Raw genomic sequence first — 16,486 nt, 5'->3', positions numbered from 1 at the left:
ATTTCAAATATTCAAACACCAGAAAGGGTAAATTATTTTTAATTTCATTAGTTGTTGCAAATTGATACATAGTTTGGAAAATACAGAGAGAAATCCATACATAGCAAATAGCTTAAATATAAGTCAAGAGAATATTAGACCAAGATAGATTTGAACTCTGACTTTTAAAAAGGTCTTCTGAAACTGTTTATTTTTACTTATTTTGAACAATCAACAATAAGAATTTCATTGAGCATCTATTTGTATGCCTGGCACAATGTTAAATACTTGGAGGACAAACCTAAGAAGCATATCACACAGTCCTTGTCCTTAGCAGTTTATAATCTAGCTATTTGTGATTACAGAGACATGTTTTAAAAGTTCTAGGACCTAACACTTTAAAGTAACTAAGCTTTGAAAGCAATGGCTTTGGAACTTTATATGATTACTTCAGTAATCTTGCCATTGCTCAAAACATTTTTTTGCCTCTCTTCCTTTGGCGCTGTCTTTGGAATAACTATACACATCATTTAAGAAAGGACTCATTGCTTTAATTTTAGTTTAGATTGCTGCTCTATTCATCTCATGTACCCGCATTCATCACTGGGTTTAGTGCTCAGTGACATCTGGTTATTTTAAAATCTCAGATTCACTCTAAAAGACAAGTTTCACTCTTCCTGCTGCCCGTCCACAGTATGTCCAGCGACATGACTGGACCGTCGGTACCTGGAGGACAGGGGTCTTTCTTACCATCTTCGCATCTCCCCCCAGCATCCTGCTTGGTGCTTAACCACAGCAGGAGCGCAGTTGGCATCCTGTGTTGAGCTGGCAGCACACTAGCTGTTCAGTAGCTGGAGACGTCAGGGTGGGCTGAGGACAGAGGTGAGGAAGGGTTCCAGATGAGGCTCGAGGGGGATTTCTTTCCTTTCTGTTATTACAGTGTTTTCTTTGACGACTCCTTAGACATCTGGCTTTGACAGTGAAGGACAGAAAGGTCTGCCCGAAGCCGGCAGCAGGTTCTCCCAGTATTCCCTTCTAGCCCTGGGTTTCAAAAAAAATATACAGTTAATTAATTATAAGTCCAATATAGTCTATATGTATTTGGTAAATACACATAGGTTTGTGGATGATCAGGCTAAGGAATTTCGTTTTCAATACACAGACAGGAAAGTTATGCCCATATCCATTAATGCCAGGAATCTTTCTCATATTACTATCCTTAGCAATGATCAATCACTATGTTTCATACCACCTTTCAGAAAAAGATATTGTGTTGGAATTTTACATACTTTTTGTGAATTGTATTCATTCCGAAGTTTCTAGCAGGGAAACATAACAATACTTCCTCAATATTTTAACATAATTTCAAGCATAGGAAGCTGGTTGCTAACATAATGAGACAAAGTATAATTTTGCAAGCAGTACCTGAAAACAATACAAATTACTTTGTCAACATTCAGGCCTTGCTTTTAGACAAAGAAGAACACAAAGGTTCCCTGGTCACAGATTGGGTTAAATATATAATTTTCACACTTTGCCCTACTTTACTTATGAAACAATGAATTTGAAACAAACCCATATTGTTAGATGATAAAATTGTCAGAAATCTGGAGTGTCTACAGTTTCTGTGTCATCACACATTTTTGCAAACACCAGCATGTTTGGGAGTTTAGGGAGCAAGGAATGTCTGGATTTATTTTACAGAATAATGTATCATTATTGATTACTAATGAATATCAGGGATCCCTAGACAACGCTTATTAAAATAAACCATTTCCCATTTATTTGAGCTGTATTAATCGTCACCAAAGTATGTTTTCCTCACCTCTTAATTATATTTAGTACTTTTTTTTTTCTATTGGCATAAGGCTAGTAGAGACCACCTTCTCTGATAAATATCCATATCTCCCAGAAGAAGTGTTTGGCTAAACGATTTCTCACATCCTTTTTTTGTTTGTTTGTTTTTGTCTTTTCTTTTAAGGTCACACCCGTGGCACAGGGAAATTCCTGGGCTAGAGGTCAAATCAGAGCTGCAGCTGCTGGCCTACACCACAGCCACAGCAACGCCCAATCTGAGTCGCATCTGTGACCTACACCACTGCTCACGGCAACGCTGGATCCTTGACCCACTGAGCAAGGCCGGGGATCGAACCCCGATCCTCATGGATACTAGTTGGGTTCGTTACCACTGAGCCCCAACAGGAACTCCCTCACCTACTTTTACAGTCTAAATAAATTTACATTAGGAAAGGTGTCCCAGTTCAAAAATGGAGACGTTTTAAATCCCGTTAAAATGAATGAAGAAGTACAAAATGGATTAAAGCTGTAGCTATACTAATGAGAGGAGACAGCAGAGATTATGACTGGTTTCTAAAAGACGGAAAAGGGATGGCAGTGTTTAACAGATGAGAAGCAGAGAGAACGGTTCGAAACGAATAGTAATTCAAGGGGCCCCAGAAAAATGGCTTCAACAATAAAGTGATTGATTGTAACAAATAGTATAGTTTAGATATTGGAAGACCTTAGAGAAGGTAAAAGCCTGTTATTCTTCTTTCCACAATAAACAAGAAAACTGATTAGAAATACCTAAAAAACCAAATGTTGTACCAAGAAAGTCACAGTCCGACTATGAAGAAAATTAAAATATGGCCCGTATTTGGACTCTGGATAGAACATAAGAGGATAAAATCAATTTGACCTTGATGCTTGGAACATAGTCCTGCACGTGGTTCAAGATTTGTAAAATAGGGGATTTCCCATTGTGGCACAGTGGAAGTGAACCTGACCAGCACCCAGGAGGATGGAGGTTTGATCCCTGGCCTCGCTCAGTGGGTTAAGGATCCAGCATTGTCGTGAGCTGGGGTGTAGGTCGAGACACGGCTCGGATCTGGCATTCCTGTGGCTGTGGTGCAGGCCAGCAGCTACAGCTCCGATGGGACCCCTAGCCCGGGAACCTCCATATGCCACAGGTGCGGCCCTAAGAAACAAAAAAACAAAAAAACAAAAACCAACCAACCCACCAGACAAACAAAAAACCAATCTTCTAGCCAGTTTTCAGCCTAATACGGGAGATAGAGAGAGCCAGCCTGTGGTTATATAAACTCAGGCTCAAGAGAAATACCAGGAAAGAAAAAGAGACTCCAAAGTGAGATGTATTTGCAGTGACCTGCTGAGAAAGTCAGGAGCTGAGGGAAGAGCAGAGGAAAACCCAATGCAATGCCTGTGGCAAAGGAAACGCAGACAGAAGCTCCCAGTGGAAGCCGGAGGAACAGTAAACACAACCGTGAGGATCCGCCAGGCCCAGAGAATGTGTTTTTTTCTATTAGAGTGTCAGTCAGGCAATAGCACTTCACTCCCTCTCCCATCCTCTCTCCTCTCTATTTGAATCTAGAGAGGTCAGAAACCATGATTAGCAATGCAGGAAGGGGAAGGGGTGGAAGCTTAAGACAGAGAAAGAGAAGGATCAGACCCAGCTTCCCTGGTTTCCTTCATGTTGAAATCTGCTGGAAAGAGGTTTTAGGAGTTCCCGTTGTGGTGCAGCGGAAATGAATCCGACTAGAAACCATGAGGTTGAGGGTTCGATCCTTGGCCTCGCTCAGTGGGTTAAGAATCCAGCATTGCCACGAGCCGTGGTGAAGGTCCCAGACATGGCTTGGATCCCACGTTGCTGTGGCTGTGGTGTAGGCTGGTGGCTACAGCTTTGATTCGACCCCTAGCCTGGGAACCTCCATATGGCACTGGTGTGGCCCTAAAAGGACAAAAGACAAAAGACAAAAAAAAAAAAAAAAGGAGGTTTTAAGTTTGAAACATGTTCCAAGTTTTGATTTCACATGAAATTAAACTTTTAATTACTACATTGACATTGTGTTTGCTTTTACTGTGCTTACCCTGTGTTTGGTTTTAAACCGTGATGAGGCAGAAGTAATAGTACACCTTAAAGAAGCCAAGAGGAGATGAGGGAGGAAAACCCGAGGGCAACAGAGGAAGTCAATTCTTATTTTATAGAGAATGGAATCAAGAGATATTGCCTCGTATGGGTGGATGAAAAAATAGGTAGTTAAGGGAGTTCCCACTGTGGTACAGTGGGTTAAGGATCCAGTGTTGCCACAGCTGTAGAGTAGGTCACAAGTGCGGCTCAGATTCGATCCCTGGCCCAAGAACTTCCGTATGCTGCAGGTGTGGTCATTATTATAAAAAAAAGGTAGTTAAATATGAAATTCCAACTTACAAAGATAACCAAGAGAACAAGCAAAAGTGTCGTACATCAAAATTGGGAAAAGGAGAACAGGGAGAGGGAAGAGATTATATGATTGATTGATTGATTGATTTAAAATGATTTTTATTTTTTTCCATTACAGCTGGTTTACAGGGTTCTGTCAGTTTTCTACTGTACAGCAAGATGACCCAGTCACACATACATATATACACTCTTTTTCTCACATTCTCCTCCATCCTGCTCCATCATAAGTGACTAGACAGAGTTCCCAGGGCTATACAGCCAGCATCTCACTGCTTATCCATCCCAAAGGCAAGAGTTTGCATCTATTAACCCGGAATTCCCAGTCCATCCCACTCCCTCCCCATACAATTTAAATTCTTCCACTTTCATGAAGGGCCATTGCCACTTAAAATTGATAAAACAAAAAATGGAAGAACAAGACTTGGAAACATAAATGACAAACCGGCTCCCCCAGGAGTGAGACTGGTGTCAGGAACGGTGACTTTAAATTTTCATTTTATTCGTTTCTTTACTTTAAAATTTTTGTTACCGTGTGCCTGTACAATGTTAACAGTAAGTAAAATGAGCTTAGAGGAAAATAGTAATATTCTCTAAAAACTCCTACCTGGCTCTAATCCAGGGCTTGGTGTGCATATTGAGACCACTTCCCCAGCTGCCATGTTTCTCTGAAGCTGGAGGCAAAAATCCCCTTTCTGGGGCCAACTCCTCTGCAATGGCCCTGATGTGGTAGGGCTCAAATCCACAGCACCCGCCTATGTACCTGATCCCCAGGTTGTAGGCTTCTCTGGCGTATTTTTGAATGTCCCATCTGGTTGCAACTCTGGGCTCCAGTGCTGTAATACAATAGTTATGGTACTTCTGTTACCATCTTTATTTTCAAACAATCAGTGCTCTGAGGGGTATTTTATTTTTCAAAGAAAAAAATATAAATTTTAGAATATGAGTTCAGACAGTGCATTTTTTCTTTTCTTTTCCTTTTTTTTTTTTTTTTTGGTCTTTTTAGGACCACACCTGAGGTATATGGAGCTTCCCAGGCGAGGGGTCAAATTGGAGCTGTAGCTGCCGGCCTACACCACAGCCACTGCAATGCTGGATCCGAGCCATGGCTGCAACCTACACCACAGCTCAGGGCAATGCCAGATCCTTAACCCACTGAGTGAGGCCAGGGATTGAACTCATGTCCTCCTGGATATCAGTTGGTTCCTTATCACTGAGCTATGATGGGAACTCCAGATAGCTCATTTTTGGTTAATATTTAATGTCTTTGTCTTATGCAGGCTCATATTGTAGGTCTGTACTGTAGTTGTTCATTACAGCTGTTTCCATTTTGTCACAACAAGAAATCACAATGACTCTAATGGGCACCTGAGCTTACCAAAGGGATATTCCGGGAGATCCACAAACCCTCCTTTGCCGCAGTCGGGCATGTGGAACACCAGGGACTGCACCATCAAATGTGCTTTCAGGCCTGCAGCCTGCAGGCCTTCCTTCATGAGCCTCATTGTCTTCAGACTGGTCCAGGGCCCAAATCGGCAGTTCACCCCAATGACTGAAGCCCCTAGGCAGAGAAATACATTTATTTACTTGTTTTATAATTTATTTACTTTTTTTTTTAATCGAAGAAGAGTTGATTTACAATGTTGTGTTAATTTATAGATGTACCAGCACAGTGATTCAGTTATATATGTATACATATTCATTTTCAGACTCTTTTCCATTATAAGTTATTATAAGGGATTGAGTACAGTGCTCCATGCTATGCAGTAGGTCCTTGTTGGTTATTTATTTTACATATAGTAGTGTGTATCCGTTAATCCCAAACTCCTAATTTATCCCTGACCCCTGACTCTCCTTTGGGAACCATACATTTGTTTTCTATGTCTGTGAATCTCCTTCTGCTTTGTAAATGAGTTCATTTATAGTATTTTTTAGATTCCATATAGGATATCATATATTTGTCTTTCTCTGTCTGACTTAATTTCGACACACTACAATGAAATATCAGAAAGAGAAATTAAGAAAACCATCCCACTTACCAGCGCATAAAAAACAATAAAATACCTAGGAATAAAACTACTTCAGGAGGCAAGAGACCTCCAGAAACTATAAGATGCTGATGAAAGACACAGAAAGTGACACAAATAGATGAAATGATATACCATATTCTTGGATTGGAAGAATCAATATTGCTGAAATGACCATACTGCTTAAGGTAATCTACAGATTCAGTGCAATCCCTATCAAAATACCAATGGTATTTGTCACAGATCTAGTTCCAAAAGTTTTAAATTTTGAATGGTGAAGTACAAAAGACTCTGAATAGCCAAAAAAACAACAACAACAAAAAAAAAAGAAAGAAAAAACACTTGAGAAAGAAGAATGGAGCTGGAGGAATCAACTCCCTGACTTCAGACTATACTGCAAAACTGAAGTCATCAAAACAGTATGGTACTGGCACAAAACAGACATATAGATCTTTTCTTTTTTAATTGTTGGAAGGTACCTTGGAGATTAGTTCCCCTCTGCCTTCCAAGTTCTGCAGATAAATAGATCAATTCCAGTTAATGCTTTTATTTCCAAACTGGTCTCCCAATATTAAAAACATTGGTTAAATTTCATCAACAATAACTGCTTATCACATTGTGGGTCCGAATTACCTGCCTTCACCAGCTTCACAGCGCATTCGCCAGGGGTCACGCCATGCATGTCTCCCTCTGGGCCTATGCACATGGTGGCTGCCACGGGTTTTCCAGATTCTTTTAAGACTTCCACAGCCCACACAGCTTCCTCAGCATATTCAAAATACTAAGAGAAATTTCATTGCTTTCAATTGGCCCAAAGATAAAGCAGAGTTTAAGTGGTAGATTGCAAATGTTGCAAAAACAGCTATAAAAATTACCAAATACATGTGATAAAACTTGCTAAGAAAGGTGTCTGTATCAGACTGACCAAAGAATACCTTTCTGAGTAAATATTTTCACTCCTTTAACAGTAATGTATAGATTTTCATTCAGATATCATGATAAAAAGGGTTTTAAATTACTTGATTTAAAACCATAATTCTGAAGGAGCAAAAGTTTTTCTAATAAATTTTAGACTCTTTTTTTTTTTTTTTAAGAAACTGGGGTAATCTCTACAGAATAACAAATAGTTTTTCATGCTTTACATTTCAAGGTACTCTTATATTCACTCCTAGTTAGATATCCAGAAGTGCTCCTTAAGTAGGAAGGGAAATATGATTATTTTCGGAGATGAGAACATTTAGGCACAGAGACAGGAAGAGTAGCTACTGAGTGTCTTTGCCACTGGTAGACAGGACCCCTTGTCTGGTAAACCCAGATCATTTTCAGTGGTGTTTCCCAGGAACCCCCTTATGCCACAATTGAAAAGGTGAACTTAATTTGAGTGGAGAAAAGCCAGCAGAAATCTCCCTGCTTTTTTCTCTCTTGACTTACAAATGGATTCTGTAGAAGCAGTGTGTGAGGAAGGGCAGAGAAAGTCAAAAGAGAGGTTCTTTAAAAACAAACTTGTGAGTTCCCACTGTGGCTCAGCAGGTTAAGGACCCAATGTTGTCTCTGTGAGGATGAGGGCTCAATCTCTGGCCTCACTCAGTGGGTCAAGGAGCCAGTGTTGCCCTAAGCTGTGGCATAGGTTTCAGATGCAGCTCAGATCCTGCGTTGCTGCAGCTGTCACTCCGATTAGATCCCTAGTCAGGAAACTTTCATATGCTGCAGGTGTGGCCCTGAAAAAAAAAAACCAAAGAACAAACAAAAAAACACTTGTCTTCTCATCCATCTGGAGCACATATGGGGCAGAGGTTGTGCATGAGTCTGTAGATGATTTTTTTCCAGATGGGGTAGACAGGCTTGGGTTGCCCTAAGCCATGGGAAGGTGGATGGAGCAAGACTTTCAATAGGTTTAGTAGAGTGGTTGGAGAACTAACAGTTGACAGGCTATGTCCTTGCTGGGGGGTAATGACCTGGGGTGAGGCCTTGACTCCAGATGGTAGCAATCGTGATGGGAAATAGGGAATGAAGGCTTTTTAAATTTTAGGGATGGGAGGAAAGAGAATATTCTGGGCCTTCATATCCAGTCAGTGGCCATTCTCATCGATTCTCACTTTAAAATACCACATGTCATAGCTTTAGGGAAAGCAGAGAGATGGGTTGAGCAAGGCATGGATGGAGGAGGGCAAGGAAACGTCTTCCTGGCACTGAGTGTTACTGGTGGGGCCTGGTTGAGCCTGAGCAGCCGCCTCCCCATGAGGCTTTGCTGGGGTACAGCCTCTATCTCTGCCTACAGCTCCTCCCAGCCCTATGCCTCCCACAGGAGAAGGAGCTCTCTGAGTCACTGTCTCCTTCATCTCACCCCACATTGTAGGGTCCCAGACAGTCAGCTGCTTCAGTCCCCCAGAAGAAACCCCAAGGCTACAGTTAGGCCTCTCCTGGCTTTGTTCTTTTGCTTCAAGAGAATCTATCATACAAGTGAGAGGATGTTGGCCTTGGCTATCGCGCATTTATTTTTATTTTTATTTTCATTTTTTGACTGCACCTGCGGCATGCAGGAGGTCCCGGGATGGAACATGGACCATAGCAGTAACCAGAGCCACTGCAGTGATGATGCCAGGTCTTTAAGCCACTTAGCCACTAGGGAACTCCCTGGGTGCATTTAAATAAAGCTTTGACCAGCTCCATGGAGGAAATGAGAGCATAAGGCAGTGCTGTACCCTCATGAAAGTTGAACACTGTGCAGTTATTGCAAAACAGAGTGACCCCTTTCCCTATATTGCTTACCTCTGCAATCAAGAAGTCCACGTTTTTCCTGACAAATACTTCAAGCTGTAGTCGAAAAAGTTTTTTAATTCTAGCTTCATCCTTGTGGTGTTTGTATAACGAAGTCTGGCAGAGCCCCCCTGCTACCAAAGCATCACCTTTGCTGGCCACTTCTTGGGCGAGGTCACAGGCAGCAGCGTTGACAGCTTCCCACTGAGGTTAGAGAGCAAGAGTTGAGATGGTGAGCCTGGCGTTTTAAAGGTGAAGCATAACAGATATCAAAGGAGGCAATGAGCCATTTGCATGGGTACAAGTCACTGGTTTGAAATCAGATTCGAAAACACCAGCAGAATCGGGAACCCACTGCTGTCTTCCCAGTGACTTATATTTCTATTAGTGTACTTGGCTCACAGCATTGGATTTCAGTAAATGCTCCTTTGCCCCCCACACTTAACCTGGAGACACTTCAGAATAGGGTCTCTGCCTTTGCATCATATTTGTATCTAGCATAGAGAATGGACTATAACAGGCACTCAATAAACATTGGTTGGTTGAATGAATAAACGGGCCTTGATGTTTATAAATATCAATACTTTACATTTGCAGAATATCTCATGATACTGCTGCATCCTTCAACCTGATCCACGTTTCTCAACAACCCTATGCTTGTAAGCATAGGTTATCTCCACTTTGCAGAGAACACCAGTGCTCCATGCAGGTAAGTGTCTTGTACAAAGCCACACAGCCAATAGGTGGCAAAGTTGGGTATCAAACCCAATTCTCTTCATCCCTAGGCCAGTGTGGTGTTCCCCGGGCCCACCCTGTCTCCCTATGGACAAGTCAGAAAGGAAGACTGCGAAATGAGAGGAACATCCATAAAGTGTTCTTTCTCTACAAGAACACAGCCCAGGAGGATGGCCATGGCCTTCCAATGGCCTGTTTTCTCCCAGTCCTATCCCCTCCCCTAGATAAAGAAGAAGCAAAAGTTCACTTATTTAGGACATATATGTTTACATCATGATTAATTATGTGATAGATATTTTCTATGGAGGAGTTAGTAAAAAAGTGTTGGAACCCATCAGGTCACTTCCATGGAATCCCATCAAGAGGTTGTTTTTATTATGTGAGTGAGTGTGTGTGTGTGTGTGTGTGTGTGTGTGTGTATGTGTGCATTTATTATAGATGATCGCTCACCCCCTCACCCCTACTCACCGCATTAGAGTTTACCTGACTTTCCATATTGTCCTCATTGGCAGAAAAGGTGAAAGTCTGCATGACATTCGATCCTGCTCTCAAGAATTCCATGTGAAGCTGACGAACTACAAAGGAGTTGGTTGTTGTTTTTTTCATTGAAATTACAAAATGACAGAAGCTATGCATTTCAGCAGCAGCTCACCCACTCACATCTCTTTTAATCATACACAGTTTCAAACTTTGGACTTAGAAAGAATTGGTCAGCCGAATTCAGGGGCAGGATGAGGTGGAGCCCATACCATACCAAGGCTGTTTGGAGTGGCCTCGTATTGACCTGCCGATGGGCCCAGTGCTGTCGGTCACATGCAGACAGGAAGGCCCAGTTGGCCAGTTGTCCCTTGGTCTCTTGGTGTAGAGAGGGCATATTCATTTGCTGATGTCATGAAGGATGTAGCTGGTCTATTTACAGTCAGCACAGGGGAGCCCTCAAAGTAAAATGGGGGAGTTCTCACAGTGGGCAGAATGTGAATGGGTGGCGCCCCCATCGAATAGATTCAACAGCAAGCAGCAGTCAGGGAGCTTTCCTTGCCCATCAGAAATTCCTTCCTCTCTCTCTCTATTTCCCGCCACCTGTCTTTGTCTTCGCTATTGCAATACTTTCTTCCTCGTTGAGCAAAAATGATCTAAAATTAAGAACAAGGGTGTTTCTGTTGTGGCTCAGCAGAAACGAATCTGACTAGTATCCATGAGGATGCGGGTTTGATTCCTGGCCTCGCTCAGTGGGTCAAGGATCCGGCATTGCCATGAGCTGTGGTGTAGGTCACAGAGGCAGCTCAGATCCTGAGTTACTGTAGCTGTGGCCTAGGCCAGCTGCTGCAGCTCCAATTCGACCTCTAACCTGGTAACTTCCATAGGTCGTGGGTACGGCCCTAAAAAGACAAAAAAAAAAAAAAATTAAGAATGAGTTCTTTTTGGGCCAGATGAAATCTTCCTACTAACACCAGAAAGACAAAACTTTGTCCTATCATGGGGGTATTTATGATATACTAGGCATTTCATGTGGGTTAACTCACAAGTCTTCACAAATAGGCCATGTTATGTCCTCACATGACAGATGAAGAAACTGATCCTTAGGGGTCAAATGACTTGTCCAAGGTCACTCAGCTCATCCGTAGAAGAACCAAAACATGACCCCAAGTTTGATACACTGTACATATACAAATGGGATCAGAGTGAATCAAAAGCTCTATTCCCAGCTTGTATCCTGTTTCACCCATTTCTTCTTTGGCTTTATTTCCCATATTAATTTAGTAGAGCAAATACACATACCAAAAAAGAGCAAAAACTAGAATTAAAGCTCCAATTTGATGTTACCAACCATTCTATCACAGTTTCTACCTCCAACTCTTTTTTTTTTTTTTCCAGCCAGGAGGATGAGGTACAAGTGCGTTTATTTCTTTGCCCCTCCCCTTCTCCCACCAGAACCTGGCTCTCTCCAGTCTACACTCTGTTAAGCTGGTGGTTACCATTCGTTATCCCTAACACATGCACTGTTTTAATACTGTGTGCAAATTAGCCAGAAGGGTGAAGCTGAAGCAGTAATAGTTTTACTGTGTTAAGAAGACTCTTGAATATACTCAATGCAAATATTCACAAAACAAATATTAGGATGTATATTTTAGCACTGCCTATATATGAAGATGTGTGTGTGTGTGTGTGTGTAGAGGGGGGAGGAAAGGAAAGAGCAAGACCATTTTCTTCTATTTGATTCAGTTCATTTACTGTAACTGTCTCCATTTCTTGGCAATTTTGGCAAATGGAACCGTCCTTAGAAAAACACTATTATTTATCTTCTCTCAGTCAGATTTAAGCCAAGTGTCACCCAGAGAAGCCATAAGCACTGCTGGTACCAACCTGCATTTGGATGCTCTACCACGGCCTCTGGTGTCCAGAGCCCCGCCTTCACGTAGCCCCTCTTCTCCAGAGTTAGGAGAAAGCCGCCATCTCCAACCACAACCTCCCCACCATCCAAACGCTCCAAAATGCCCTAAAGAAGAGAAAGAGGGAGTTCCTGTCATGGCGCAGTGGTTAATGAATCGGACTAGGAACCATGAGGTCGCGGGTTCTATCCCTGGCCTTGCTCAGTGGGTTAAGGATCCGGTGTTGCCATGAGCTGTAGTGTGGGTGGCAGACATGGCTTGGATCCCGAATTGCTGTGGCTCTGGCATAGGCCAGTGGCTGTAGCTCTGATTCGACCCCTAGCCTGGGAACCTCCACATGCTTCGGGAGCAGCCCTAGAAAAGGCAAAAAGGCAACAACAGCAAAAAAAAAGACAAAGAAAAACCACCTAAGACCACTTTTTCTCCCCTCCTAAAAGCAGTCTCTAATTTTAGGAAAGTTGGTACAATGCTCCTCCAGCTCCAGCTCTGTTAAAACCATCAGTGCCTCTGATTATTTCAGAAAGACGGCATATACTCTATTTCTTGGACACTTGTTTTGTGCAAAGTGCTGTTACTATTTTTTCTCCAACACAGTTTAACCTGAGTCAAACTGTCGTGAAAGTGCTGATTCCATGAGAGTTATTATTATTTTTTCAATATATTTGTGGCATACACTGATAGTTGCCTAACTAATGTGCATTTTTCTTCCTCTTCTTTGCTAATATGTTTGGTTTGGGGAGACAATGTCCCCAACTTAAAAAGAAATTTCAGGGCTACTTTGCTGCTAGGGTGGCCATGTGACAAGGTGGTGGCCATTGGGACACAGGTGAAAGTCAGCTGAAGATTTCTAGAAAGGTTTTGCTTTCCTGATATAGATACCCCCTCCCTCCCATCTTGTCACTTTTTGTCCTTATTGTCTAGAATGTCAACTTCAGCCCTGGAGGTAGAGCCATCATCTTGCAGCCATTCCGTTTGAAAGCCATACGCTAAGGCGGGAGCAGTGGACTGAAAACTGTCAGGTGTCTTCCTGACATCTTGTTATGCTGGCATCTTGGTGCTAGACCTCTTGTTAGCTGGGACAAATGAACCTCTTTTTTGCATGAATCACTGGACATAATCTTACTGGACACACTGTTACATAATTATGCCTTACATTTTCTAGCATGTTCCCAGGCATGTTATCATTTGGTGCTCTTAACAACGCTGGGAGTTAGGCAGGGCAGACAGTTTTTATTTCACATTTTATAAATGAGGAAACTGATGTTCAGAGGGGCTAAGTGACTTGCCCAAGATTATAGAGCTAAGTAAGTAAAAAGGCAGGAGTTTTTTGACTTTCAGGAGTTCCCGCTGTGGCTTGGAGGAAACAAATCTGACTAGGAACCATGAGATTGCGGGTTCCATCCCTGGCCTCACTCAGTGGGTTAAGGATCCGGTGCTGCTGTGAGCTGTGGTATAGGTCGCAGATGTAGCTCGGATCTGACATTGCTGTGGCTGTGGTGTAGGCTGGCAGCTATAGCTCTGATGGGACCCCTAGCCCGGGGACCTCCATATGCCATAGGTGCGGCCCTAAAAAGCAAAAAAAAAAAAGCAGACTTCGGATCTTCTAGATTCCTAACCTTGTCTCTTTCCCTTTCCAGTCAACCCCCCCATAACCCGAATACTAGGTTGCATCCAGGGCCCCGAGGCCATGGTTTCCATTGTCTAAAGTACTTCCCCAGATGTCTGCATGGCCTGCCCTTCACTTCCTTCAGGTCTTTGGTCAAGGATCATTTTTTTCCTGAGAGACTTTTCCTGTAATTTACAAAAATTGCAAACACCCCCATGGAGATCCCTGACCCTTTTGTATAGACTGTAATAGTTGAAGATACAACTTTCTATTGAAAATACCAGCTATTCACCGTAGCCCAGCCTCCGCCCCCCCCCCAAAAGTGGTGTGTGAATGGGGAGAAAAGCCATCAGTCACCCCTTTGAATCATTCACACCTGCAGCCCAGGAAGGTACATGAGCCAGGGTTGCACCCAGGCTAAGTTCCAGCCCTGCTCCCCCCATCTCCATTTTCCTGAGGAGGGATGCGGAACGGAGCCCAGCTGTGTCAGCTGTGGTCAGCCACAAACACTGTTTTGACAGAGGGATCTCCTGACTCTGGTTGTTTTTCCATACTTTACATTAAAGATGAGTTTTAGCTGAATGTGGAAGCAGTGTGAACATATTCTGTGATGCTCACCTCCCTCCACAGTATGAAATTTGCTCCTTTCTTAAACTTTCAACTTTCATTGAGACCTTTCCAAAAGCCAGGTTCGGTTCTAGGCAAGAGGGATACTATAAATGCAGGATTAAGACATGGTCCCTGCCCTCAAGAAGCTCCAAGTCTGGCGACCTTGGGGAAGGCCATTAGATCAACAGATGAGCACAGCACAGTGCAATAAATAAATGCTGCAGAGGAATGCAGGGGAGAGAATCAGAGGTATCACCAAAAACTGTCTAAAACCTCATCGTTGACCAGTTAAGACATTTCAGTGGAGTTAACTATGTTAAGAATCAAATTTAATATTACCTGTCAAACAATGCTAAAGGGGAAAACCCGGGAATACAGTTTGGGTGTTATGGGTCAGTCTCTGACCTTGCACATCCAGTCTGTCACAGGGTTACACCGAGTGCATCTGTGTAACACACCTCACATAGGTACCCCCCATCCTCACTGCCCCTGGACTATTGAAATGGTCTCTGCTTCACTCTAGCCCTCTCTAAACTATCTTCCATTGCGGCCAGAGTGAAGCTTTGCCTGACCTACACTTTGTCATAATTACATCCTCCTTTGTATCCTGCATAAGTTCATTTTTATATAATTGGGGTCAGCCTGTGAGATACCTCCTTTTGTAAATTAACATGGCCAAAACACTTTGCCTGTTCCCATAGTTTGCTTTTCAATGGGCTGCCACGTAATTTAAGTGGATGAACTTTATTTACGGAGCTGACTATTGCAGGGCATATTGGATGTTTCTAACTTTTTAGTATAAACAGCAGTGCACATTTCCACGTCTATATCACCCCTTCCTTCACCACACCATTTCCTGAATTACAGGGGCTCAGGTGGGTTGTTTGAGGAGTTTGGAGATTTCCCGCATTTAAGTTCATTCCCTTCCTAATTTAGCTTTGTCACCCCTTCACCCCACCATACATAGAAATGCGGGGGACAAAGCAACAGCTGGCCCCCAGATTCCATCCAGAAAGGGGAGTCTGGAGCCTGGGGCGGCGGATGAGATGGTGGAGCCCCCCCCCCCCCCCAGCCCCTGGCACCCTACCCTGCTCCTGCCGCTGGGTCTGGGTGTGTTCCTGCCAGACCAGTTTCAGGCCAGTCCAAGGCTTGGGGGTGGGGAGCTGAAGGCCATGACCCTTTCCAAATCCTGAAGGGAGAGAGCTCTGGGACCACTGAGTCAAAGAGCTGTGGATGCAAATGGGCTGAGGACTGAAAATGTGCTGCGGCATAAGTCCGAGGGCTGAACTTCCAATCAGTGCTCCACCTGAACTAGGCGGATGACTCTGAGCCAGTCCTCTGACTCTGAGCCTCAGTTTCCTCACCTGTAAAATGGGGGTATATGTAGAGAAGATAATTTAATTTGCGTAAAGCAGTCGGGCTGTGCCGGGCGCCGAGTCCATAAATGTTACCCAAGACTGTGATCTCATCCTGACACCCGGAGGTACTGTCGTCCCCGCGACCCGCGATCGGGTACACCGAGGCTCAGAGCCGACCAGGTGCCTCGCCCGGGCCGCAGACCTCGGCTAGGGGCTGAGGTGGAGCCCGGCAGCCAGGAGGACTGTGTACCTTCCCGAAACTCACCTTCTTGGCGCGGGGACTTCCGGCCGGTGCCATCGCGCTTCGGCTGTGCGGGCGCCAAGTGGCGGGGAGCGCGCAGAGAGAGCTAGGAGCCCGCCCCTCGCCCGGGGGAGGGTCTCCATCCCCACCCTTCCTACCCCCGCTCCCCACCCACCCCCCGCTCTGCTGCCCCTGCGAGCAGGTGCCGGCGCCCTCGCCCTTGGCCTCGGCCTCGCCCTCGCCATGTTCCGCCTGGGCGCGCAGCGGCTGCGGGGCCTCCCGCTGCGGAGCTTCCCGCTACAGGGCTCCCCCGGCCGTCCGCGCTCCGTCTGCGCCCGCGAAGGGTGAGTGGGGCCGGGTCTGCTCCGGGGCCCGCGGCTGGGCGGCTGCAGGGTGAAAGCGAAGGGCTCAGGCGGTCACCCAGTTAGGGGCGCTCCAACCCTGAGAAATGGGCATTCGGATTGCTTCTTGAATTATATCTGCTCTTTTCCATGCAAAACCTTACAAAGGGAGAGTATCAAAGGGTGTCGGGTGCAAAGCCTCTCCT

General features: G+C 44.2%; 2 protein-coding genes across 2 annotated transcripts in view; one reads left to right on the top strand and one right to left on the bottom strand.

Annotated features, from left to right (window-relative positions):
- Positions 1 to 22: 22 nt before the first annotated feature.
- BHMT2 (betaine--homocysteine S-methyltransferase 2) lies at positions 23 to 16,055 on the bottom strand. Its single transcript, XM_047774470.1, has 8 exons — positions 15,964 to 16,055; positions 12,100 to 12,232; positions 10,219 to 10,310; positions 9,013 to 9,204; positions 6,877 to 7,024; positions 5,595 to 5,777; positions 4,824 to 5,052; positions 23 to 1,020 (listed from the first exon to the last, which is right to left on the bottom strand). The coding sequence occupies exons 1-8, from the start codon at positions 15,994 to 15,996 to the stop codon at positions 939 to 941; spliced, it is 1,092 nt and encodes a 363-aa protein (XP_047630426.1). The 5' UTR covers positions 15,997 to 16,055; the 3' UTR covers positions 23 to 938.
- Positions 16,056 to 16,182: 127 nt separating this feature from the next.
- DMGDH (dimethylglycine dehydrogenase) overlaps positions 16,183 to 16,486 on the top strand; it is a 74,041-nt gene continuing 73,737 nt past the window's right edge. The window contains exon 1 of the mRNA XM_047774469.1: positions 16,183 to 16,283. Coding sequence (XP_047630425.1) covers positions 16,183 to 16,283 — 101 coding nt within the window. The remainder of the gene's footprint in view (positions 16,284 to 16,486) is intronic.

Source organism: Phacochoerus africanus, chromosome 4 (assembly GCF_016906955.1).
Source record: "Phacochoerus africanus isolate WHEZ1 chromosome 4, ROS_Pafr_v1, whole genome shotgun sequence".
Taxonomy (NCBI): domain Eukaryota; kingdom Metazoa; phylum Chordata; class Mammalia; order Artiodactyla; family Suidae; genus Phacochoerus; species Phacochoerus africanus.
The sequence above is the reverse complement of the archived record's forward strand: the minus strand, read 5'-3'. Positions and strand labels throughout refer to the sequence as shown.

Excerpts from the sequence above, each read along its gene's own strand:
- BHMT2 (XM_047774470.1), bottom strand. The coding sequence starts at position 15,996 with ATGGCACCGGCCGGAAGTCCCCGCGCCAAGAAG. Across the intron at positions 7,025-9,012 it reads TGGACTTCTTGATTGCAGAG|TATTTTGAATATGCTGAGGA; the intron begins GTAAGCAATATA and ends AATTTCTCTTAG. Across the intron at positions 1,021-4,823 it reads AAGCCCTGGATTAGAGCCAG|GGCTAGAAGGGAATACTGGG; the intron begins GTAGGAGTTTTT and ends TTTGAAACCCAG.